The 26,190-nt window shown below is 42.8% G+C and overlaps 1 protein-coding gene and 1 long non-coding RNA gene across 13 annotated transcripts in view; one reads left to right on the forward strand and one right to left on the reverse strand.

The window, feature by feature from the left end:
* LOC129120352 (uncharacterized) overlaps positions 1-17,124 on the reverse strand; it is a 34,840-nt gene extending 17,716 nt beyond the window's left edge. Inside the window, exon 1 of the long non-coding RNA XR_013181918.1 lies at positions 15,910-17,124. This is a non-coding gene — a long non-coding RNA (uncharacterized LOC129120352). The remainder of the gene's footprint in view (positions 1-15,909) is intronic.
* The window catches only part of JADE1 (jade family PHD finger 1), a 45,222-nt gene continuing 34,924 nt past the window's right edge, over positions 15,893-26,190 (forward strand). For 2 of the 12 annotated variants that reach the window (XM_054632721.2, XM_054632731.2), the window contains exons 1-2: positions 16,702-16,741; positions 25,474-25,551. In XM_054632721.2, the coding sequence (XP_054488696.1) occupies positions 16,717-16,741; positions 25,474-25,551 (103 nt within the window). In that variant the 5' untranslated portion in view covers positions 16,702-16,716. Of the gene's footprint in view, positions 16,000-16,334; positions 16,381-16,438; positions 16,572-16,679; positions 16,742-17,093; positions 17,113-17,149; positions 17,940-18,858; positions 18,999-19,406; positions 23,323-23,352; positions 24,511-25,473; positions 25,552-26,190 lie in introns of those variants that run through there. The other 10 variants (XM_054632723.2, XM_077176766.1, XM_054632729.2 and 7 more) reach the window with 10 other exon arrangements.

Genomic DNA, 26,190 nt, shown 5'->3' on the forward strand with positions numbered 1-26,190 from the left:
TGATGAGAAACAACTAAAAAGTTATTTCGAGGTTCTGGCCTGTCTTTTGAGACATTTAATCTTATTGGTGTTTTTTTTTTTTTTCCCTGTATCTAATGGATCTATAATGACTTGTGAAAATGACTCCAGTTTTAATTGAAAATCTCCATCCTGCATCACGACTGTTCTGTTAATGAAGCAGCTGCACAGATGTTGAGATCCCATTTATGTTGACAGACTTTACTGAGGGGTGGGGGCCTCTCAGTTTCCATTCTCAGGTTTGGTGTAGCAAGTGTTGCTGCAGTGTGTTACATCCATCCTGAATTCCCTGATTCCCAGCTGTGCTTCTCAATCTTTTGATTGTGTCAATGTTTTTAAGGTAACAGAATTTGAGCAGAGTCACTATTTGCATAGAAAACACCCTTGGGAAAACCAAAAGTGCTGAAGGGAGGTGGCCTGAATTGCTAGACAGTGGTTTCTCCTTGCCACTCAGTACTGCATCCGTGGTGGATCTGGGAGATTTCCAAGCTGGTATCTTTTAAATGTCAGACTTTTTAAAACTAGATATAGTAATGTGATACCATGGTGACATTTACCACCAGCAAGGAGTGTCAGTCTGGGCATCCTATCCTTCTCCAGCAGGCAAGAGGTGAACTTTGAAAGTTTGCCTCTTCAAGGAGGTGCCAGTGACAACACACATGCTGACACTCCCCTTGCAGCACTGCTCTGTGCTAGGAGAACATGAGCAAGCTTTTACAGCTATCATTTGTTCTGTAGTCACATAAGCAAATTTAAACCCCAAATCCAGAGCTGACAAAATATTGAAAGTTAGAAACAATGCCAGTAAATCCAACTGTCTTTCCATGTGGCACTGTAGCTTCTTAGACAGCTCTGTGGGAGTGTGTCTGTCTCTCCCTGCTGGGTTTGGAGGTGTGTGTGGGACAGAGGGAGGATGTTTGCAGCTGAAAGGAAAAAAGAGTAGGGCTGGCTGTGTTGTCAGCCTTCAGAAATAAAACGGTGGGCATGGCAGAGGGTCCAGAACTGTGCAGAGAAATCTAGGTAGAACTAGTAACTCTCCAAAACCTGAAGAAAGGAAGTGCATCTCCATGGGCTGAAACTGAGATATCTTGAGAGATGCTTAAGATGAACCTGATTTCAAGAGAATGGAGTTGTAAGAAAATTAATTTGAGCCATAGGCAAGTACTCAGAATTCCTGGATATAATGAAATAGCAAGACTCTTCTACATTTCTTCTCTGTCTAAATATCAAGGATCAGTTATTAACAAATGACCCCACATCTGTGCTTTTGGCACACACTCGCTGAACCTTGAAATGCAGGGTTTTGTACACCTAATATGCTTTTTCTTTAACATTTTGCTCCAGGAAGCACAGCGGAAGTGGACAAGCTCCATACCAAATAATGCAACCTGTAACCTACATACCAAAGCTTCACATGGCTCTTTAGCCAGTATGTAAACATCCATAGGAATTGATGCCTCTTAATATACCCAGTTATTGATTGAAATTGATGGGTATGAAAGTAAATTGGTATCAGATTCATAGGTATTGATATTTATCTGTTGGTATTAATGTCTGCTGATGACTGCCATAACAATAAGTATCTCTACCAAAAAGTATCATATTGATAGGTATCAATTCTTATCTAAATCACTGTATCAATATCAGTAGGTATAAAAAATTATAGATATTAACTACTCTTGCTTTTGAAAAGTATCAATATCAATAGGTATAGATAGATATAGATGCCTACTGATATCAAAATCAGCAGCAAAATCATTAGGTATTGGTGAATATTGAAATGAAGCTCTTGAAATTGATAGATTTTCATGCCTAGCAATGTCTATTGATGCCTATTGGTTTCAAAATCACTACAGAAGTTGATAGGTATTAATTCCTATCTTTTAATACCTGTTGATATCAGTAAGTATTGCTACCTTCTTTTGATACCTATTGATATCAGTAAATATCCATACCTAATGATATAAAAATCAACATTGAAATTGATAGCTATGGGTGCCTACCAATATTGAGATTAATTTTGACAGGCATTGATTTTAAGGGTATTAATTCCTTTAAATAGCCACCTTAATCTTTGAATGCCTATTGGAATCAAAATTCATATTGAAATAGGTTTTGATGCATTCTAATATTGAAATTTGGTTTCAAAATTAGGAGGTACTGATAACTCTACCTATCAGTGCATCAAAATAGATATTGTAATTGGCATTAAAAAATAAAAAGTATTGGTGCCTATTGATATAAAAATGTAGGGATGTGTACAAATATCAATGCCTGTCAATACCACAATTTTGAAATTAATAGGCATCAATGGGTAGTGATGCCAATGGACATTGACATAAAAAAGTAGCACTGTCTATTGGTATCAAAACTTATAGTATTAATATCTTTACTAGGCCTAGGTCCATGGGCCTGGGTTCGGTTTAGAGAGACAAGATGGCAGTGGCTCAGTATGTCAGAATTCCTGTTTAATTGCACTGATTCCTTATATCCCTTAAATTTAGAGAAGATAAATGTTGAATGGTCAGACTTAATGGGAAATGTAATGTAGTTAGATGTAGTGACTGAATTACAACTTGGAGAACTCCTTGATGCTTTAGTGATGCAGGTGCACTCCTGAAATGGAAAGCAGAACCTGTTTCTCATTCTTCTTGAGACAATCTAGACCCATATACAGATGTGAGGTTCACTTAATGCTCAGCATCTCTGTTTCTGTATTTGCAAGTATCTGTGTGCTACTGCTACAAACAACTTCTTTTCTTTCAAAGAAAAAAATGTCTGAGAAATGCAACCTTTTATTCCAACTTTACTTTTTCTACCTTTGTCCCATTTAAATTTCCTCAAGTGCTTTAATATTAAATGGACATTTTGGCTTTTTTTTCCCCTCTTCCTAAATGGCTACTCCACAGTTAGCAGGCTTTGTAATATTCCTGAAAAGCTACTAGGTTATTAAATCAAGGAGAGCTTCTAGGGTTAGAACCCTCATGGAAAACATGCTGTTTCTCTATCCTTTTCTTCCCTATTATTCTTCTATGGTTTTCTTAAACATTTTTTCCCTCAAGTTTTTCTGCTGATCATCACAGGGTGCACATGTGTTAATGTGCTAGTTCTGAGAAGGGATGCCCTGTGACAGGAATATTTTTATCCACCTTCCCTGTCTTTTGTTGGTTTGTTTTGTGAAACTGTCTTGGAGAGCACAAACTGAGCTCCTCTGAGATGAAACTAAAACAAAAGGCAGGCTACAGGACCATATCTTTATATGCTAGTGCTTGAACAGCTAATGGTCATTCAGTGCAGGGCAGAGCCAGCATAAAACATTTCTCCTTCTCTCCAGTAACACCTGCAAGCATGAGGTTTTAATTTACAGCTACACCTGTTTCTGACTTGCTCTGAGTGTGCTGCACAACTTGCTAATGAAACTACAGCCTCAATTATGCTGTATTCCCATCCACCTAAAAGAAAAATATTAAAAGTGTGGTGTGAATCCTAAAAATAGGCTTAAATATCTGCTGTTTTCAACAGCACCAAATGCCTTTTTTTTTCTCTTCCTAAATGGCTACTACTGAAAAGTGCAGATCATCAGTACAGTAGTTTGGTGTCTTAGTCTTTAAAGCATCTGTTTAATCCTGGTGTCTTCAGATGTATGGGACAGAATTTCAGTAGGAAATTCTGTGGATGGTTACCAGAGTGAAATAGAATTCAGTTATTTCACAGATACTCTTTGGTGAATTAAAAGAGCAGTAGATCTTATTTTCACCACTAAAATAATCTCAGGGGACTCTTATCTGTATAGCAGGAACACATTTGTGAAGTGCAGGAGGACTATCTCTTAATGCTGATGGCTTTAATGGAACTGTACTTGCAGACCTGAATGTCACTCACTGGCATCATAAAACTCCAGAGAGTTTTTCCAGAGAAAATCCTTCCTGATTATTTGAGATGTTTGTTTATACATGGTATTTTTTTTTCTTCTAAACAGCAAGAATATGGATAGCATAACACTGCCACAGCTCAAACCATGGCATGGATGCTTTCAAAAAATGTACCATTTTGGTTTTCCTCTGAATGTTTGTTACTAACCAAAAAACCCAAAATTGATTCTTGCTGCTTTCTGTCTGTTTCTGCAGCTGGCTTTTACAAGGAGGTAGTCCCAAATTATAAATAAACATCAGTATTTACAGATAAATTAGCAGACTTGATTTACTTTGTGAATTCTCGTTCATTCTCACCAAGTGTACAATAATTGAGAAAATGCACTCTGAGAAGTGCCAGCTTTGGGATGCAAAGGATAAATTTGCTTCAGTGTTACTTCTATGAAGAGTTCCACAAGTCTAATGTGATTTATGGCAGAATTAGTGGTCAAACCAAAACCCTGACCATTCTGCCAGGTAAACAGCTAATGGCTCAGCTGGCAGGTGAAGGAACTTAAAGGCTTTGATGAATAAAACCATGAGAAGAAATCTGGATTTACAGGTCTTTTTCCAGCTGCATTTGGGATGGTGAAAACGAGCACACTGAGATGCTTGGTGTGCCTCCTGTTTCAGAAAGCAGCTCTGTGTGGAATAGGGGTAATTGTGTACTCAGAGGACTTTAATCTTAGTCTTTTACACTCTTTAGAGAACCAGGATGGTGCACACATGAATGTGTTTAGAATTTAAGAGACTTTTAAAAGCAAACTGTATGTGGTTGCTAAAATGGAGATTTCCAAGTGATATGTTGCACCCAGAGTTAAGGATCAGTTTGCTTCAGTAACCATGTGCTTCCTGAAAAAAAATGAGCTGGAAATTGGAGTGTCCTGAGGCACAGATGTAGAAAACAGCCTATTTTGGGGAAAGTTGATTGATTTGGAACAGCAATTGGGCTATGGTAAATTGCATGAAAAAGTAACTGATAGGAAACTAGTGAGTGCTCTGGACATGTACCAAAGATGCCAAAGAGAGAGAGGATTCTTGAGCCTGTTCCATCCAAGCAAGCCCAGACTGCCTAGATTGTGATGCTTTTGGGTGGCCAACAGAGTCCAAGTGCCAGGGCAGTTGCTGGGAGGAACAGCTGCCAGGAATGGAAACAAAATAAAAGATATCCAAGAGGAACAGGAGAAGAGGAAATAAGTATTAAAATGGAAGAAAAGGCTCAAGACATGTACAAAATAAAAGAGATCCAAGAGGAACAGGAGAAGAGGAAATATGTATTAAAATGGAAGAAAAGGCTCAAGACTGGTACAAAATAAAAGATATTCAAGAGGAACAGGAGAAGAGGAAATAAGTATTAAAATGGAAGAAAAGGCTCAAGACAGGTTTTCCTCAATTCATAGAAGTTTGAAGGGGAAACTTTGTATTGACTGCAGCAGAGTAACTTTTAAAGGAATATAAAGGCTGTTCTGGCAGAGTTAGCCTGTGGTTTCTGGTGAAAAGACACTTTGAAAAGTGCTATCTACTTTGACCATGTAGATTATAAATATTTTGGTGAAATTCTGTTATGCTTTAATTACCTATTCCTAGGAAGGGATGGCTCATCAGATTTTAGGTTTAAAGAAAAACTTTATAGCCATCTCCTGCTTTGAAGTATGAAAAGAAATTGCAGATTGTTTTCTTAGATGGTTGGAGCTTGGTGTATCTTACAACCAGTTTTCTCCTGAAAATGTTATTGCTATGTTCTGCATCAATGGAATTCTTTAGTTTACTGCCTTTGCTGTTTATCAGAGGACTTTCTGTTCATTCAACAAAGGTTTACCTGTAATTATGGCATGGATTTGGACCATGAAGTAAAACCACCATAAGGGTCTGGAGGATATGGAGTGAAAGAGTTCTTTTAGTTGTGTAGGATTTGTTTCATTTATTTGACCTTTAATTCAAAGTACAAATGCTGGTATCAATAACTGGAGAAGGGCTTTGACCTTGTGTCATGGGGCACATTTAAGATTTCACAGAGTATCGCAAGAAGATTCTAAAAATTATGTTTCAAAATTGGCCTAAAAAAAAGAAAAAGAAAGATAGGTAGAGGCATTTTATGTCTGCTTTCTTTCAGAATTGCTACTGTAATACTAGAACAGAAGAATTAGTCATTCCTAAGTCTGGCACTTAAAACATCAAAGAATAAATTTGTTTATCCCTATCAAATGTGGCAGTCAGCAGTTCTTCCACAGATAAAAAAAAAAAAAAAAAGGAAAAAAATGTCAGGAAACGAGGACATTCCAAACTCTGGATCACACATTCTGCACACCCACTAAGGGACATGTTGTGGTTTATCATTTACCACCAAACAGCTGTGGAATTGCCCTTGTGTATGTTTCCTTCTGATTTGGGTATGTTTTGGGTTGGTTTGTTGACGGTTTTTTTTTTTCCTGTATGTGGAGACAGAAGACATGGCCTGTGCTCCTCAGTTGTCCTGTGCTCTTGGTAGCACAGGAAAAAAGAATGCCAACAATGGTTTAATTAAAATCTAAATAGAGCTCCACAAGTATCAGAAATTATTTTTGGAAGATGATTTTGAATGACCATGAACATTTGCTCTATTTTAAAATTAACAAAAACATGTGTACATTTAAAATAAATGACTGGGGTGGTATTTCATTCATTGCTCGTGTTGTCTGTGCGACACAAAATATGCATTTACACAAAAGGCACAACATGGTTCAAGGACTGGACATGTGTTCACTCCTGCACATGTTTATGAAGTTCTTCTCTTGGAGTTGTTTCACTAATTTCAATGCAATAGAAATCTCTTTTGATTTCTGCTGTACTAGTGAGATTCCTGCTTTCATCCTTTTATGATTGTCTTTGCCACTAAAAGAAAATTGTGTATGAATGTAAAAGCAGCAAATTGCTGGTGACACAGCCATTGGTTGCCCTGGGAGTACTTGCTGCATCCTTCAGTTTAATTTGTTTAATATATGTAATTAATTAGGCAACTGCAACATGATAGAAATGTATTTGTGGATTCAGCCTCTGTAAATTAGTGGTAAACAATTTGATACTGCAGGACTTTAGAGCTTTCTCTGTGGGACTAATGATGTCTAATGCCTCAGCAATCATTTGTGGAGCTCATCATGTTTACCTATTAAAATGAAGTCATTACATTTTTTGCTGTAGAAATCTTAGAATGCTTTTGGTGCTACCTGCTGTGAATTTGGCTGTGAATTTCTGATCATGAATAGCACCTGAATGCAGGTGGGCAGGAAGCTGTCCACTAAAGTATTTTCCACAAAGGTAAAAAGAGGTCTCCTGAAGGGTGGAGATCATTTCAAATGCTTGGACTGAATAGCTGGAATGTGGCTACTTTTCTGCAGCAGATGCTGTGCCCACATTTTGCAGCTGGGCAGCTACACTTGCAGCTCCTGAGCCTGCCTGCACAAATGATAAATCTTTCATACATGAAAAACCATAGAAAAAAAATAAATTGGAGGCTCAACTGAAAGAATTTTCAAAATTAAGCTCAAAACTGAGCTTTCCTAGTTTTCTGTACAGAACTCTTGTTGTTTTACTTCCCTCAGACTATTTAGGGGAAGGAGATAATTTAGCTGGGGTCCAGGCCCATGGTTATGAATGTCATCTGTACCCAAGAGATAAGTGACGTAACCCAAATGCAAAGAAAAAAAAAATTGCAACTTCACTTGTTTGCAAAAGTGGTTTTGTTTTTCCTTGAGGAAATTCTTGTGTTTTTTTTGGCACTGTCAAGCAGCATAAATAAGAAACTTTAGGAACTTAATCATAGAATCAGTAGGGTTGGAAAAGACCTTTAAGATCATTGAGTCCAATCAGGATGGCAATTAGATGGGGCTCTGCTGGGATGAGCCTTTTGAAACTTAGAGTCTTGTCTCTGTCCCTTGTTTTAACTTGCTCCACCTGCCAAATCTCTTAGAAAATGGATTATTTGTTTCTTTTTGTGAGCTGTAAATATACAGGAGGTTTTCCTGTATATGAAACAAAAAACTTTCTCAATAGGAAATGTAAGATGAAAGTAGTGGAATTATTAATAGAGTACAAAAAAGATATTTTAGCTGGTGTCCTATGTATGTAGTATGTGAACAAAAGTGTTATTTTTCACGGGGTTGAAAGTGTCTATTTCTCTGCTGTGAAGTGTGAACAGGGTTAGGATCAGCAAACACCTTGTTAGGTAGGATAGCATTTGGTGCTTGTGTTGGAAATGAGATGCATTTTAAACCCTTTGTCAGCTAATTCCTTACTGGATTTTGAGGTTGAGATGGTGGTTTTCAATCAGGGCACAAAGTGTTGTGTGTGTGATACATCAGTTTATTAAGAAGTATCATATATTTTGAGATAGAAATTCAAAGCTATGTAGAATTCTCTGTAATTATAAAACACAGGCCTGGGGAAAAGCCTAACTCCTCAAATGTTAGTGGCATAAACATCCATTCACAAAGAGATGAGACTTTCAACTCATGCTTTTGGTTTCAATGGTTGCTTACAAACTCGAAGTGCATTTTTAAAGTAAGAAAAGCATCAGTGTCTTCTTTCCTTAGCTGGGTTTGGAGACCTGCAGGCTTTCAGATACTTGTGTGCATGGAGTAAGAAAGGATTTTGTGCGAATGTTGTAGCTTGATTTTCTGGACTGATTTTTTTTTTTTCATGGAAAAAATTATGGAATTTGGGATATTAGAGGATCTTTGGCAATTTTAAGGGGATTTAAAACATTTAAGCAGGTGATGTTAATTGCATTTTGAAGGACAACCAGGTTAGCTGGTCAATGAGGCTCCCCCATTTTCAGTACTTATTCATTTGCTTCACTTTGAACTGCCAGGGCTCACACAACCAGTGATCTTGGGCTCTCTTTACCTTGTCCAAGGTGGGGGACCTTTTTGCTATCCGTGACTTCCTTCACTGAGGTAAAACTCCTGCCAACAAGTGATCCAGGATCTCTAAACCTTGTGTGAGGCGCTACTGAGTGGACCACACGCCCAACATTTTATTAAGGAAGGTGTTAAGGATGCTTAATTTCTTTAAAAACAGAGAGACCCCAAAGAACCCACAGGAACAGCTCTTGCAGGAGATAAACATGTAAAGAAAAGTAAAGACAAATTGAGGCTCTAAGCTCCACTGTCAACATGCTGGGAGAGCAAAAATCCCTTTGCTGTCTCTGTGGGTCTGTCCAGGCTGTCAGTCAATATGTGCTTTATTACACATCTTATTGATCCAGAGCACCACAGCAGAGTGCCAGCACACTTTGTACCCTGGCATGGCACTGGGGCTGGCACTCTTTCAGGCTTTCCTGAACTTCTCTCCTGTAAACTCTTGGGTGCTGTGGCCTGAGGCTCTACCTTAAGTAGCCCTTTCCCAGAAGAGATCTGAGGCACTGTGGGCTCCCTTTTAGCAGAGATGCTGCTGGGGATGAACACTTGAGGAGCTGAGCAGGCTGGAACTGGGGTTTTGGCAGCTACAGAAGGATTTGTGTGCCCACTATGGGATGTCCCTTTAGGGACACTAGATTACAGGCAGTTGGCACATTTACTTTGTCCCAGTTCTTACTCTTCCATGTGAAGAAAGTAACCTGCCTCAGATTGTCAGAGAGACAAATGTGTGATGGTTTAAAAGCATGTCCTGGATGAAAGACAGAGAGAATCTTTTCTGACTTGTGTAACTTGAGAAGCAAACATGGGTGTTTACCCTGTGCCAAAATCTGCCCACATAAGCAGATCAGACTTTTTTTTTTTTTACTGTTGTTCTGGAAGGTCGGAGACTACTTTTTGCTTTTTGGTTTGTTTTTGTTTTTTTTTTTTTTTGCTTAGTAAAGCAAAACAGAAACCAGAGTAATGATCTGATTTCCAATTTTTCTTCTCGGTGTACTTAGTTAAAAATAACTGTGGCAGTCTCACCTTTGAGCAAAGATGCTGTAACTTCTAAATAAGCAATAAACTCCTTTGTCCATTAAAAAAAAGAAGTAACCTCAAAATTACTAGTATAAAATGGTATGAAATTATTTACCATGGGGTTCTGCCTCTGGACATCCTCATGCTTAAAAACTGTGTCACCTCCTGCATCCTCACTGCTCTCGTGGAGTCTGGAGCAGAAATTTGGGATTAGACACACTCAGTGTGCAGATGCAGTGTTAAGGGCAGCTTCCCCCTCGTGCTGTGTGTGTTTCAAACAGCACTGAAGGATTAGTCTGCTGTAACATGTTAGGGCTGAATCATGAATTCGAGTCTCTCTGCTTTGCCAGGGGCAGTTTTTATTTGGATCTCTTTCCAATTATGGCTTAGTATCCTATTTGCAAAAGAGATAATAATTCTCTCCCTGATAAGGGTACTGTGGCTTTTCTTATGTTGGGGGATTTTTTATTGGGTGTGTATTTCTGATAAGCTCTTAGCAAAGTGGAAGTGTAACAGTGAGAACTGTGCTGGTTTGGGTGTGTGTTTATGACAGGGTCAGCTCAGGCCAGTTTCTGCAAGGTTGTGGGGTCTGCAGGGTTATTTCTGCCCATGGATATATGGCATAAACTGCCCTCTTTATCCCAGTAGCTCCCCACTACTTTGTGAGGGTGTGACAGATGGTGGAGGGTTAGATAAGGGCTCAACTTTCCCCTTTTCTGTAAACATTCTTTTCTGCTGAATATCCCAAACCTCTTGTTCTGAGTCTTGTTGGATACTGTTGAACCTCTGAGCACAAACAGAGGTTTAGTGATATCTAAGTCCATGAGGCAGCTTTTATAACATTGATGGTGATTAAAACATCCCAAACTGGTTTTTTGTGCTTATTTACACAATAGAAAAGCTCAGCAATTGGTATTGCCACAAGAAAAAGATACTCAGTTTTCTCAATAATTTTTTCCTACTAGTTAAACACTGAGTAACTTAATTTCTAAAACATTTAATTGATAAAGTAAAATAGCTGAAACAAACAACACTTCTCTATTTGACTAGATTTCCTTTATCTAGTAGTGATCACTTCTTTACACCCTTTTATTTTGTCTACTACTGAGCTAAATTGCTAATAGTTGAAGTAGGCTTCAGCACAACTGCATCTGAAATAAGTGGACCTCTGACTATTTAAGGAGAAAATTTGCCCTTTGTTGAAATCATGATTGCCACATCCTCATAAGAGGGATTTCAAGCATGGAAACTGAGGAGAGGGGCTTATTTATACCTATTGAGGACAAACAGAATAGCTCCTATCTTATGGCTAATTGTGCTAGGTTTGCTTTTTGCCATGGAGGTTGCAGGATTTCTTGGCCCTTGTGGCAAACCTCAGTTTGATGGCCTGCAAACAGCTTTAAATTCAATGAATTGTGAGTCATTGCATTTGGAAGAAGTTGTCCCAGGACATACCACAAATAGGGGCAGCTCTGTGGTGATTCCATCAAGTACTAAAAGGTACCCAAAAGGACCACATGGGAAGTTACTTCCAGGATTTCTGCTCTTTGTAGACATGTTATCACAAACTGCTCATAGCAATTGGAACACCTGATCTTTCTTTTTTGAGTTAATATTTCTCTGATTCCTTAAGATCTGGAGTTGCAATTTTTTTTTCTGAAGTAATTTTGGCACTAAGTTGTTACTAAAAAAAAAAAAAAAAAGATATTTTTTCTGTACTTCTGTGATGAATTGATACCAGTGCTCCACTTCTAGCAACCAGTTATCAGGTTGCACTCTGCAATCAGAAAATCTGCAATCAGATTCTTTTGAACTCTTCCACAAGTCTTGTCACAGCACCTTTCTTTCACTACGTGATTTCTGCCTGCACAAACACAATTTAATGTTGAAGTTCATTTAGATGAGCTGTTGTAATGTTGCCTGATGAGCTGCCAGATAGGCACGTGTAGATACTTCAGCTGAGATTTGATCTGTTGCTGCTAAATTCTCACTTGCCTGAGGTTTTCATAATCCTTAGGGCATTACCTCGGCTGCTAATTACTCCTCTCATCATGTACAAAATTGTGTTATTTCCCTTAAAGGTGATGCATCATCTTCATCCAGCTTAACTTGCAGACCTGCAAGTCTGTATCCAATGTTCCATTGAGCTTCTTGTTCTACTGGTTTCCAGTCAGCTTCCACTTTTCAATTACAACAATTTGGAAGCACGTGATTTCAGTACCTAGACTTTTAAATTTTTGAATGTAGTTAATTTTACCTATTGGGCATACCTGTCCCTGCTTCCTTTTCAGTGTCAGCAGTTGCATATCCATGCAATGATTATGTCTGACTTGCAGTAACATTTTAAAATATCTATGTGCAAAATGTCATGGGGGTACACTTTGTACTGTATTCCGTGCTGTGGACCAGGCCAAAGGGGAGGATATGGTTTAATCATTAGAAACCTTGGACTGAGAGGCATTGCTTCAGGTTTCTATTCTTGGTTTTAATGCTGACTTAACATGTGACTTGTGTGAGTGATATAACCTTTGCAGGCCCCTGTCTACCCACAGATAAAATTAGTGTAATAATTTCTACTTCTCAAGTTTTGTCATTAAAAAAAGTACACAAGTCTGTCTGCGCACGCCCACTAAATAAAAAGTTCAGCTCTGAGGATTCGTTTTCATCCCTTTCCATCCTCATCCTTCACTGGCACAGCTTCCCCTTCCTGGGGTACTGGCCCATACATCCAGGTAGAGATCTCTCATGACTTCATCTCAATAAACCAAAGGAATTATAAGCCAGAAGAATGAGGATCGGGAGCACAGGAGAAATCACATCTTTTGTGTATGGCCTATGAATAAACAAACCACTCAGGCAATCCTGGTAAACCTCATTTTCAGAGTCAAAGGCAATAATTTACTACCTGAGCTCAGCCTTTTTCACCTGCCTAATCCAGACACACCAAATTTTGGTAGTTGTAGATAATGAGAAGAATGAAAAAGCCAGAGCACCAATCAATTTTGTAAAGCAGTCAGGTGCCACCTTGCCATAAATGATGTACTTGGGTTGGACAAAACTGTGACAACTGTGTTCCTCTATGGCCCATACAGGAGCTGCATTGAGCAAGTTTTATTTCTGCAGGAGGTAAAAATATTGCACTTATGCAACTTGTAAGTGGTATAGATTTACATATGCATGAGTCAAAGATCTTTTTTTGCCCTTGCTTGTGTGATTAGACCAGCTAGAGACAAAATGGACCTCGAAAGGAATTGGCCCAACTGTGCATTTGTCTTATGGCTCTGCTCTATAAAATACCTTTCATCTCACAGGAGATATGAATGCTTTCTGGAAAATCCCACTCTTTAAGTACAATCTAGTGTTGACAGTGCTAATTTGGATCTGTACTGTGCTTCTCCTCAAGTTTCTAGTGTTCAAAATAAAAAAGAGAAAATGGAAGTTCCTGAAAGCTGGAGCCAAAAGAGCAAAACAGTTTTGAATTTTAAGTGATACTCTTGGGCTGAATTTAACAGTGAGGAGAAACTCAGTTTTGTTAGCTCCACCTTCATGGTGAGGACTGCATGAATTAGTGGAAAAGATTTCAATTGTAAAAGGAGTATTGTCAAAATAGAAAATAAAAAAAGGAAGAAGAAAGAGAGAAGGAAGGAAGGAAGGAAATTAATTTTATTAGCCACTGCTACAGCAACAGATTTCCACAAAAGGATGCTGAAAAGCCACATAGTCTTTCCTTGGATTTGTGAATCTACTAAAAACTTACCAATCCAAGAGGGAAACATTAAGAAACTAATAAAAATTAAAATAAAGTTTAATATATGAGTGAGTGTATCTGATGAAACAACTTGGAGAAGGGACCAGAAGTTCTGTGTGCTAGCACAAAGCCTAACTCTAAGCTGGATCCATGCTCTCTGAGTGTTCCTGGAATAAATGATAACACTCATAGATAAGTGAGAGAGGCACAGAGCCTTATGACATTATTTATTATATCTCAAAGTGCCTGCTTTGCTGAGAGGGTAAATACCTGTTAGAGACAAAGGCTGATGTCAAAACTTTATTGATGCTACTTAGAGCAGAATTTTCCTCATCACCTTGGCATTTAGTCAGTGCAGGTAGCAGAAGACTACTCTCTCTTGTTTGACCGTGGCTATACTGGTATACAACTTCATACTTGTAGTGCTGAAGCAGTAGCCCTTCCTTTTTGTATTCCAATCACTTCCAAAATTATTCTTCCAGCTCCTAACCCTTTGATTTTTTTAGTATTTCCTTTTAAAGCATAGAAGTGTATTATTCCAGAGGAGTTTCTGTGGATACACTGTACTCAGAGACAAAATAGCATCTTTGTTCCAGTTGTGTTACCTTCTTGTAAAGACTGGGCTTGCTGCTTGTGGAGAAACTGGGGGAAATTTCTACAGTAATGGAGATGGTACTTTTTAAAAACACAGCCCATCATTCATGGTACCATGAAAACATTCATGTTATCTTAAAACAATAATGTTATCTTAAATGTGGCTTCCAAAAGAAATGATTCCTAAAATACAATGTGTAATACAAACTTGGCTATATATGCAAAGGAAAACTAATTACAGGGAAACAGAATTACTGTCTCAAATCCAAAGAGCTTGAGACAGGAAAGTTTCTGTCATTCCTCTTGAGAAATTAGAGCCCATTCACATTTAAGCTCTTCTCAGAAGCTTGTTCTGAACTTCTTGGAAAGAATTCAGGAAAGTGGAACAAATAGCATTTATTGTGATTCTGTAGTCTTTTACAATGGACAATATTATTTAAAATTATTTAGAAGAAACATCATCATATTAGCTCAGTAGAAGTGCATGCCTTTGGATAATAAATGCCAATTGACAGTAGCTTTGCTAACTGTGATTACTCTTTATGAGCTTAGGAGAAGCAGTCCCTCCCTGAGCTCCTGAGGGGCCTGCAGACCACTCGGGAAAAACTCAGACCTGTTCTGTTCTGGGGTTTATACCAGGGCACAGCAACAGGTTTAGGAAATACAGAACAACTCAGACTCCAGTCAGTATCGAAAATTAGCAGCCCTGGAAGTTCAGGGTAAGGTGACAGGGGTGTGTCAGTAAGTTTATTATAATTATCAGGTACTATGATGGGGTGTGTTGCATGGATCATCATGGATGTTCCTAATTAAGCTGCTGATGTACAGAAAGCTATGCCAACAGGTATCTTTACAGGTCTGGATGCCAAGGCAAGAGCAGGAAAAAAGTAGGGAATTCATGCCTTTTTGTATTTTCATGTAGTAGAAAACAAGGGAATCAAAGTCTTAGACTCTAGAATCTGAAGGTGCTTCAGGGTGTTCTGTGAATAAAACCACGACTGTCTGATTTTCCCAGCGAAAGAATATCTCCAGGGGGGAGGATGTTTTTGTAGCAAAGTACAACTTTTTCGGATGTGCAGATTCAATGTAAGTACTGTTCCATTATTGGGTGGGTGGGTGCGTGAGACAGCAGAATAAATGACTCGGTTTGCAGGGATGAGTAACGACCCAATTCCTCTGCTCAGCTAAGGTGTGATTCCTTGGCAGGCTGATGTTGCTGTGGAGGCTGCATTCATTTGTATTTGCATACTATGGGGATTACTTTACACAGATCGCCTTAATTCTGTGTCTGAGCTGATGCTGAATCTTCTCTGTGGTGTTTATTACCTCAGACTGTATCTGCTCAGGAATTCTGCTCGAAAGGGGGAGTTTTTCACTCAGGGAGCACAGGTGTATGGCGTGAGGTAAAGCGATTTATGTGGAAAAAATAAGGAAATCTGCATTCAAACACGCTTTTTAGGTAATGGGAAGTTTAGTATGTCATTTGGTGCCAATTTAAGATAATTTCCTCTCCTGCTAGAGAGATGTGAACTGAACCGCAGATTGTGTTGGCTCTTTCTAGTCTTTGAGAAGTATCAAAGTTAACGAGCCAGAGGGATAACGCTGGGGGCTGAGAATAGGGAGCGTGCAGTTTTATTCTTGCCCCGGCAATTATGCGCTACCCATGTGGCCACGGCGTTTAACTCTTGGTACCCTCAGTTTCTCTGCTTGACAAATAGTGACTCACGCGTTCTGCGCGGGGAGCCAGTGCAGCGTTACAATTCCTGCTTGCGAAATCGCCTTAAATCTTTCGGAGAGAAGCCTTAATGGTTGCAGGGTAAGGCCAGCAGTGCCGCGGGCGGGATGCGGGTGCAGACACGTATCATTTCTCAGCCGCCCATCCGCATTTTCCAGCCCGCTGGAACACGAGCGGGAGGCGGCGGGAGCCGGGCGGCCGCGCTCCCCCGGGGGCTCCGGCGGCGGCGAGGGGCGGCGGGAGCCCCGCACGGTGCGGCCGGGCCCGCCAAGAGTTAACGGCGGCTCCCCCGGGGCCGCGCCGCCGCCTCCCCACGCCGGCGCTGCATTATTATTATTATTGCTCCCCCCTTCCCCTCGCCTTCCAGTTTTGGCAGGGGATTAAAGCAGCTCCCCCCTGTGGCAGCAGTGACCCAGAAACGAGTTTGATTCACGGAGTCCTTCCTCCATAACAAGTACAAACGTCAGTCAGAGGGAATCTGTGTGTGAGAGAGAGAGAGAGAGAGAGTGTGTGTGTGTGTTGTGCGTGTGTGTGGCGCAGCGAGCCGCTCTCCGTGCCCGCTGCCCGAACTCATGCGGCGGCCCCGAGCCCTCCGCGCAGGGGGAGCCCGGCCGCGCCGCCCGCCCTCGCCGCCGCCGCGCCGCCGCCAGCAGGTAACCGTGCCCGCCGCAGCGCCAGCCGCGGAGCCGCCAGCACAGCCATATTTGATGGGGTTTTTTTGTCGCTCCGGAGGCGGCGGGAGAGCAGTTTCGTGCCGAAGGTCGCTGCCTAGTGGAAATAAGATAGTACGTCATTAACATGGCGCCAAGAGCCGCGCCGCTCGGTACGGGGCGAGGGGAGGCGGCCGAGTTGCGGCTCCGCTATCCCACAAGCAACTTGTGCGGGGCTGTGGCGGGCGGAGGCGGGAGGGGAGGCAGCGCTGCCGCCCGGTGCCGGCTCCGGCTCCCTTTTTGTTCCGCTGCACCGCGCAGCTGCCCAGGTGCAGCGGCCAAGTGAGCCAGCCGCCGGTGTTCCGTGCCGTGCCGATCTGCGCCGTGCCGTGCCGTGCCGCCGGCCCTGCGCCCCAGGCGTCGCTGCAGGCTGCGCCGCGGGGGCAGCGCCGGGTATCGCCCGCCGCGGAAAGTAGGGAGCGTTGGAGCAACTTGGTAGCCAGATGGCAATGGCAGAGCGCAAGTCTTGCTCGGATACTGATGTGTAGGAAGGGGGTGGGGGAGAGAGAGCCATGGCCACTGTGTGGCACCGTGTTACCCAGATGCCCACGAGAGCCGTCGCCTCTCGCCGCGGGCGGGGAGCGGTGTGCGTGGGAGAGGAGGTGTTCGGTGTGAGGGAGCAGCTTTGCTTCCCCCCCCCCCCCCCAGTCGCACTTGGATTTGGCTTGGGGGGGGGGTAAAAATGCTTGGAAAGCTTAAAACTGCTCATCGGTGAAATTAAAGAGAAGTTGCCTTTCGGAGCGGGAGAGCCGCAGCCGATCTGCCTCCCGCTCCATGGGCGCTGGAGGCGCGGAGCGCCGGGCTGTCAGAGCTGGCCCCGTCCCCCCAGACGGGTGCGCGGTGTCTCCCGCTGGAGAGCAACTTGCCCGAGCCCCGAAGCGCACGTGTTTGAGAGTGGGAAAAGGCGGGGAAATGCGCGGGGCGGCATCGGGGCAGCGGCCGGCAGGTGCACGGCGACCCCGCCGCGCCCGGCCCCGGCCGCGGGAGCTGCGGCGCGGGGGGCGCGCACAGAACTTGGGCAGGACGCGGGGGGGCCCGGCCCCCTCACGGCGCTGGCTCCCGGCGCAGGCCGAGGGGGGAACCCGCGTGGCCGGGCCGGAGTTTGTGGGCGAGGGAGCGGAAAGGCGGCCGGCGCTGTTGGGGCGCGACCGTAACATCGCGGGGGGAGCGCGGGGAGCGGCGGCGAACGCCCCAACTTGCTCGGGCGGCGGTCGGGGCAGCTCCGCGGTTCGGCTCTTGCCCCGGTGCCCGGCGAGCGGGACGGAGCGGGGCTGCGGCATTGCTGTGTAACGGGCCGCTCTCCCCGGGGAGGTGAGTGCGGCTCCAGCCATCATTCCACTTGTTCCTCTTAGACAAAGCCACCCTGCCCGCCCCTGGGCTCGCGTAGTCGCCAGCTCCCAGGAGAATTTTGGTGGTGTTTGGGTTTGGTTTTTTTTTTTTTTTGGGGGGGGGTGGAGAGGGGAATGTTTTGTTGTTGCGGCTTTATTTGCGGAATTTTTTTTTATTATTTGCTTTTCCCTTCCCGTTCGCGCCCGCCCGTTCGTTCCCGATAGGATGATTTTGGGAAGGGTGGAGGCAAAGGGTGTTTGTTTGTTTGCACCGCCTGCTGGTTGGTTTCCTGTGACAAGAGGTGATAACACAGTTTCCAGAACTGTCTGGGAGTGGGAGGAGAGACGGACAGAGAAAATGAGCTCGTCTCCGAGCTGCCGCTCCATCCGCCGTCCCGTCCACCCCCTCCGTGGCAGCGTGGCCGCGGGGGCGGGCGGGGAAGGTGCCGCGGCCGTTTTGGGCAGTGACAGCGCTTTGAGCCACAGGCGGCGGAGCCGGGGGCACCAAGTTTGATTTGCAGCCGTGGCCGAGCGGATTGGTGCGGCCGGCGGCGGGGAGGAGCGGCAGCCGGGAGGGAGGAGAAGGAGGGGGCGAGCCGGGCTGCTTCCCCTGGAAGCCGGCGGCCGTGCAGCTGGCCGGGAAGGTGCCACCCCCGCGGGGGAGGTGTAGCCCGGCCGGGAGGCTGATCCGTGACCTCAGCCGGCCGGGCTCCGGGGTCGCTGCCGCCAGCCCTGGGCGGGCGCGGGGCCGGAGCCGAGATGGGATCGCTGCCGGAGGAGGAGGAGGAGGAGGAGGATGAGGATGAGGAGAGCCGCCCTGAGCAGCAGCCAGCCGGGCTGCAGCCGGCGGTCGGCGTGAGCGCGGCTTTGGAAGTGTCTCCCGAAGGCTCGGCTGCTCTCAGCCTGCGAGAAGCGGCTCCGAGCCCGCGGCGGCCGGGGCTCAGCGCACCTGCGAGCAGCGCCTGCCCCCGGCCAACTTCTCCTGCCGGCCCTCTCCGGCTGATCGGCTCATTCTGAGAAAGTTTATTAGGTTCACCGGCAGGTGAGAGCCAGGGCATCCTGAGATCTGTCAGCCCCCCACCCCTTCCCAGTGAAACAGGCCGTGGAAGTATCAGAAATTCCAGCGGGATTTAGCAACACGTCTTAGTTGACGTTTTAATGTCAAAGGCTGAAGATGCTTTTATGCCAGCCCCATTTTTCTGAGAAACATTTAGCTGTTATTTGGAATAATTTCCTTTTGAAGCAGGTGCTGTCTTTTGACTAAGTCAGAAGCTGCCCACACTTGGAAACCTAAAACCTTCATTAAAGTTATGCCAAAATATGCTTGTTATGATTCTATTTCTAGAGGTTTCTCACACTCAGTGGGATATTGTTGAAACAGCAAGGATTGTATGTTTTAGTGGCAGGATTTTCCCTCTGGCTTCAGATACCACTTGCTCCCTGCTTTTGAGCTATGTTTAATACATATGTTTAAAATAAAATAATAATAATAAACTCCCCTTTCCTCTCACAGCTGCAGATTTCCCTTCCAGCTTCTCTGGTTTCATTCCCAATTCACAGAACTAGTAAAAAAAACCAAACTTCCAGTGTTTCCTCAAATGATTTCTCCATGTGTTTAGTACTGCTGCTTCATGCTCCTGTTTTCAGCTGGAGATGACCAAAGTGGAAGAGATGAACTGCAGTGGGTGCAGGTTGGGTTGCATTAATTCTTGGAACCCAGTTTATGCATTGCTCAAGATTTTGGATGGTCAGTTTCACTCACTCCCCCACACTTTGGGAATAATTTGCTGTTACTGCTCAGGTAGGAAGTTGACATTATGAGCTGGCTTGCACAGGTGCATAAATGAGCACATGGATTCCTCAGAAGTGTTGGGTTGATATGGCCAAATTGTGCTTTTTTCATGTATTGATAAATTTTGAATAGGTGTGCTGAATTTGGTAGAAATATTCCCTGTGGAGAACAACTGTTGGCCTTGTTTGCCAAGTACTTCTTTGTTTCGTGAGACTTGGAAGATTTTTATCCTCCAGATTTAAGGTCTGTGACTCTTTGCACTGTGGATGGTGCTCCATAATGGAATTTAAAAGTTTTAGCTGGATTTGAGTAATACAGCTTATTTCTGATGTGCTTCCTTTTTTTTTTGTTTTTTTGTTTTTTTGTTTTAGGTCTAGGGTAGAAGCCAAAAAGCTTCTTGTGATGTCAGGTGTCAGTGAACAAGGGGTGGTGTTATAAATAAGCTATTTAAAAAGAGCCCAATAACAGAAGCCAAATGGCTGCATCTTCTACCCATTTTATTAAGCTGTGTCACACTTCACTTCCATTTGTACAATAGGTGTTCTGAAGCAATTTCTTGTGTACTAGAGATAATTGGGTCTTCGTTTCATTGCAGTTAGTGGGTTACTTTCAGGAAAAGGCAGTTTTTCAGTTTGTCTTCAGGGTGTACATCTGTCATAACTCTGCTTTCTTCCCATTCTGTCTCTGCAGCTGTTCAGTGCAGTTTGTTACAGTGACACCCGTTAACATGGTTACAGTTAATTGTCTGTCAGAGTTTGAATTATACACTCTTTTACCCAGGGGTTTATGCAGCCCTTGAAAATACTTCACTAAGAATTGTGCTGTGGAAAACCTTTGACCTGAGGATGTAGATTTTCCCATGTATAATTTTTTTTTTTTTTACAATCCTGGTTCTGCTTAGCTATTTGCATAACAAGGACTGACACACTTTACATCTTTCTCTTTGATTGCCTCTCTACTTGAGGTCAAACTGAGTGAAGATCTGTGTGGGGCTCTTAACTGTGCACATGGTATCTGGCACATGGAGGTGTGTGTGTGCATGCTGTTGTTCCAGTTTCATGGGGTAGTGTCTGGATTTCTGCTCTTTGCATTTTTTACACTCTTATCAGTGCAACTCCTGGGACTCCGGTGTGGGAGAAAAAAGGAAAGGTCACTGGACATCAATGTCCAGTGGGGTCTTAGAGTTTTGTTGATAATTTATCTCTTGGAGAGGTAAGGATGGAGTAGCATGGTAATGACACTGCTAAAAATAGTGAATTTGCTGTGCTGTGTCAGGGTGCTGAGTCTAACCCATTGCACTGCATCTGGCATCAAATACTGGGAAGTGGACAGCCAAGTCTCTATGCCTACCTGCATCTGGTTATTTGTATAGATTGAGGTGTTTGTTGCCCAGCTCCACAAGGATATGTAAATTCAAATGCTGTTGTGTGGCCTGACATTGATTATATTGGATTATTGGCCAGTCATTTCATTTGAGCAGCATTTACAAGTGTTTTGAAAAAGGCCTCCCACACTCTCCAAAATACAGAAGTCGGTTTCAGGTGGTGTAATTTTGCCTTCAAAAACAATTTGAGCAAAGGCACCATGGAAATCCAGAGTTACATTCTTAGGTTTAAAGTTTGTATCTAATCATTGAGCAAAACTTAGAGCTTAACTTGCGGAGCAAGCACGATTAAAAAGGATGGAAAAGCAACTGGTGATGTGTTTCTGTAAAGCAGAGCAGCACCTTCAGCCTCTGGAGCAGCAGAGTAGGGCATGCTGTAAGCTATGCTTGGCCTCACCAGTGCTGCCCTGGTGTGGCCAGCTCATCTGAGGGTGGCTGGGGACTAAAAAAGGCATGGTCTGTGTCCCCTTGGTGCATTTATCATGGTGGTGTGACTGCATGAAGTGCTCTTGGATGCTTTGCTGCCTGTGGAATTGGAGTAACGTTGCCAGCAGAATCGTGGCTGTTTCTCAAAAGCTGTGTTTGGCTGAAAGCTGGCATTAGCCTGAGCCCAGTTTGGTTCCTCCCCAATAAATTGGTGGATGTTACACTGGAGTGTCAGGAGAAAACATGATCAGCATGCTGTGTTTTGGTCTGACTGATTTCTGAAAGGATGCTTTTAACAAAAAGGAACAATCCTCTTTCGAGGAAATGAAACTGAAAGTTTATATATAAGAGTTGTTGAATTATTAGGAATTCACAGGAGTCACTGGAAACTGATACAGGGTGTGGCTTGGTGAGGCAGCCTTTGTCAGCTTAGGGTTGTTGGCTGCAGCAGCTTTTGGAGTGCTGGGCTTTCCCTTTAGGTGAACAGTGTGTTAGGCAAACACCCTTGTGGGCTGGTGTAAGAATTTGGGAAAAACAGAAATGTTTGATGGAAGATCCAGGGTTCACCCACAAACACTGCTTGGCTGACTGTGTCCTCTCTTCAGAGAAAGACACATTCATCCTTTTGTTCATTCTCAGAAGGGGTTTGGGAGCTCGTTCTGTGGCCTGGGTGGCTGCAGTGGATTTTTGTGGGAACTTCAGGGCCGGACAGCAATTATGTGATTGCAGGCACTTAGGAATTGAGCTCAGTCATCTGGGTGTCTCTTCCTGCCCTGCAAGTGTTGCAGGCTGGGGTGCATAGCTTTGGCTCCTGGTATTAAAGCTGGCCTCAAATGTTTTGCTGGTTTTATGCTTACATGGGAATTCTCTTTGCTTACAGGCATAGTGATCCTGGTCTCTGCCTGCTGGAACAGGGCAAAAACTTGCAGCATCAGTCTGCATCTAACTCACTATCCATAACCCATGTTTGTTTTTAATGTGCACTTTTTAACATGTTTCTTGTGTGACTTTGAGTCACCACCCCCTGACAGAAACCAGTAGCATTTCAATCTGCATGGCTGTAAATCTTGCTAGCTGTTCCAGTGTTATCTCTAGAACATGTGTTAGATATGAACATCTGCTGGTAGCAGTTTAAAATTATTTTAGAGATGGAAAAAAAGCTGTTCTTCTAATGACTGAAGTTCCAGGGGGTTAATCTTACGAGGTTTGAGTCTTGCTCTAAGAAGTCAAATGCTGTTTTTTCATCTGTGATTTAGCTCCCTGTAAACTGAGGTTAGGCTCAAAGATGGGAAAATGAGATCTCTAAGTTTAATTTTTTTTTCCCCACAAATATCTATAAAACAATCTCCCAGGAGCTTCATCAAATGGGATATTTCTTTTAATGATACTATTGAGAACACAGGCTTTTCAGTGTGGCCAACTTGAGATGCCTGACTAGAGTGGACAAGGAAATTAGCTGCCTTATCCAATACTCTGTACTCAGGAAAGTGGCTTCTGCTCTGGATTATTTCCTGAAAAGCTCTGGAGAGTGCTTAAACTGTGGGAGGTGTGATTACCAGTCTTTCCTTTAAACAGCAACCAAAAAGGAGATGTTGGGTTTGTTTTTTAAAGACACGTGGTAGGAAGAAGAAGGTTCTGTCTCTTTCCTTATTTTTTTTGAATTTGCAGAAAGTATGTTAGGAGAAGATCAACTCAAAATACACCTGTCCAGAAAGATGTAAAGGAGCAGAACTCCAAATTTTCTTGTTTGTTGCAAGTTCACAGGTGTGTCTTAGTGTACATAAACTCTGTTGTTTTGCTTAACAGTGTATTGTGCTTTTCAGTCCATGTGGGAAATAAACCAAGAAGTGAACCAGAAATATACAAATTACACTTTTGAGACAGAACAAATTTCCTGAATTTTCTTCCACGTTTTCTTTACTTTGTTTATGGGAGATTTTTGATAAGTGAATATCTTCTTTTACGTTGCTGTTATTAATATGTGAATTAATAGAAAAAGTACCTTACAGATAGATATTCATCCCTCTAGTTTTGGCCTTGTAAGAACTAATTGATTTTTCAGCTCTGTCTTAGCCTGTTTTGAATCTGAATATTGGCTTTCTGTCTTTCTAAGTGACTGTATAGGAACTTGGCTCAGGATCTCTTAAATTTATACCAGATCTGTATTCACTGGGTTTTGATGGTCCTGGCTGGTGTGGGTATTTATCCACTGGCAGCATTTCCATCTCCCATACACACAAAGTTCTGGCCTGCTTCAAAGCAATTTTTGGAGAGAATTCTTCTAACCCTGTAAGAGGCTGCCACTGTTGATTCTTTATTCTCTGGCATCAGACACTGTATGTGAACTTTTACTTTATGAAGGGGTGACAAAAGGTCTTGGTGATGTGAACCATTCAGCTTCTCTTTAGTGAGCAAAGTTTGCAGTTCAAAACTGTTACATGTTTCAATGACAGGTGTATTAAAACCCACTCTGAAAAGTCAGTCTGTGGAAGGGAGGCTTCCCCCCAACTCTGTTTGCAGGTATAATATGAAAAAGGAGGCAATCCTGCAATGCTCATGCTCTTAGAACTGTATTAACTTCTCTGGAAGCAGATATTTTGGTGCTTTATTGTAAATAGTGTCAGGCTTTGTTAGGTTTTTTGGGTTTTCTTATTTTGGGAATCAGCCTTATAAAAACTGAAGGCATTACTGAATTTCTTACAATGAGCTGTGCTCTCAGTGAACAAAGTTGGAGCAGTTAATTCTTACATTGAAGGACCAGTGCAAGGAGTTTTGTTGAGAGGGTTTGAGGAAGTCTGAGCTCACATGGAAATAAGGTTAGATTTTCTGCACTTAGGTAGAATCAAAGGAATATTTTGGCATCTGATCTCCAAATCTGTGTGCAGAGGTGGGTATGAGGGATTTGCTGTTAGCAGAGTGCCTGGACCTTGCTGATACCAGGATTGATACATGGTAAGCAAAGACTTAGGGGTTTTGATGTGCATCTAGAGTCCTTGTCAGTTTAACTTATGGTGGATATGCCTTTTTGGACTTGTCATGTCTTGATCTGCTCTTCAACTTGCACTTTTTAATAGCTTTTTACATGTAAACACTGACTAGCTATTTACAGCTTCCTTGTTTTTACTGAATTTGGCTTCGTTCCACAGTGAATACACGTGAAAATGTCAGTGCCATGAGAACACCACTTAAAAAGATTTGGAACTTTTGGCCTTTTTATCACAGCCCCACGTGCCCATGAATTTGGTATTTTGGTAGAAATCTGGCATTTCGGAGGAACCTCTGAATAATGATCTGAATAATCTTACTCCCAAAGAACAGTTAGTGTTAGGCATGGCTCTAGAAATGTCCCTGCAGGAGGAACTAACTCTCATCTTAGAGGGTGGTGCTTTCCAGGGCATAGATGATGCACGTTTAGTTAATCTGGGAAAACTGGGCTTGCTACTGCTGATGTTTTGTCTTTTATGTGTAAGTGGATGACTTTAATCTCCGATTTCGTAAATCTGGCGCTTTAAACAGGAACAAAATTGCTCCAAAAATATATTAGCCAAAGTAAATATTGACACAAGCAGTAAAAACGTTATTGTATTGCAAATCTAGTGGCAGAATAGGCAGGAGAAGTGAAGCACATTGGCTGGGGATATTGAGTGATTTTAACGCCTCTCAGGACAAAACTCAGCTTTTTGGTGGGGGGAAAGCATCGGTGGGACTGTCCTTTCCTCTCTCCAGCGCTGTTCACCTGCTCATAGGATAACAGCCTAATTAAGCACCCTTGAGAGGTTCCCTGTTCATCTTTCAGCTGCTGTTGGAGTTGTTTGTTTTCCTTTGTGTGCTGTAAATGCTCGCATGCCATCAGAAGCACAAGCTGCTGAGTGTGTGTCATTACCTGGGGTTAAGTGCTGTCTCATTGCTTCCCAGGCTGCCTGCTGTTTCCCGGGGAGATCATGAAACGACATCGGCTTCCTAGCAGCAGTGAGGACTCTGACGACAATGGCAGTAAGTGCTCCTTTGGTGTAGAGTGCAGGAGGTTACGAGCTGGAAAACGTGTCCTAACGCAGTGCTCCATGTGCCAGAGGCATTCTGCATATTGGTTGAGCTGGGAGCAATGTGTGTTGTAAGGATCTGAGGTTTTGAGCCCAGTCATTCTGAGCACGGCTGGACAGGAGATCCAGGATCCCCCCATTGAACTGACATTTTAGTGAATAAGATAAAACAAGAGCTAAACTAAAACATGTAGTTTTAGAGAATAAAATAAAAGAAGAGCTTTTACCAATTAAAATATGAAGCAGTTAATCTTGGAATTGAAGTTCTGAAATAGATACAATTGACTGACCTGTTACTTCTTACAGCGCTTGTTTATAATGTCATTTGTTATACAGTATAAACCTTCTATCAAACTTGAAAAATTCTCTACAAATTCATGTCCCACAAAAAGTCAGTGGTCATCTTGGAAATCTTGGCAAACAGCATAATTTAATCATTATAAGGACAGAGTGAGCATGGAGACATCTGCTGACATTGCCCATAGAAGTTTGCATAAGGATTTGAAATTTGCTTCGGTCTTCTCACACCCTCTTACACAGTGGGAAAGTATAGTAGTGCTTAAGCAAAAAAGAATTACAGACCATAAAAGTT

This window comes from Agelaius phoeniceus, chromosome 4, assembly GCF_051311805.1.
Source record: "Agelaius phoeniceus isolate bAgePho1 chromosome 4, bAgePho1.hap1, whole genome shotgun sequence".
Classification (NCBI taxonomy): Eukaryota; Metazoa; Chordata; class Aves; order Passeriformes; family Icteridae; genus Agelaius; species Agelaius phoeniceus.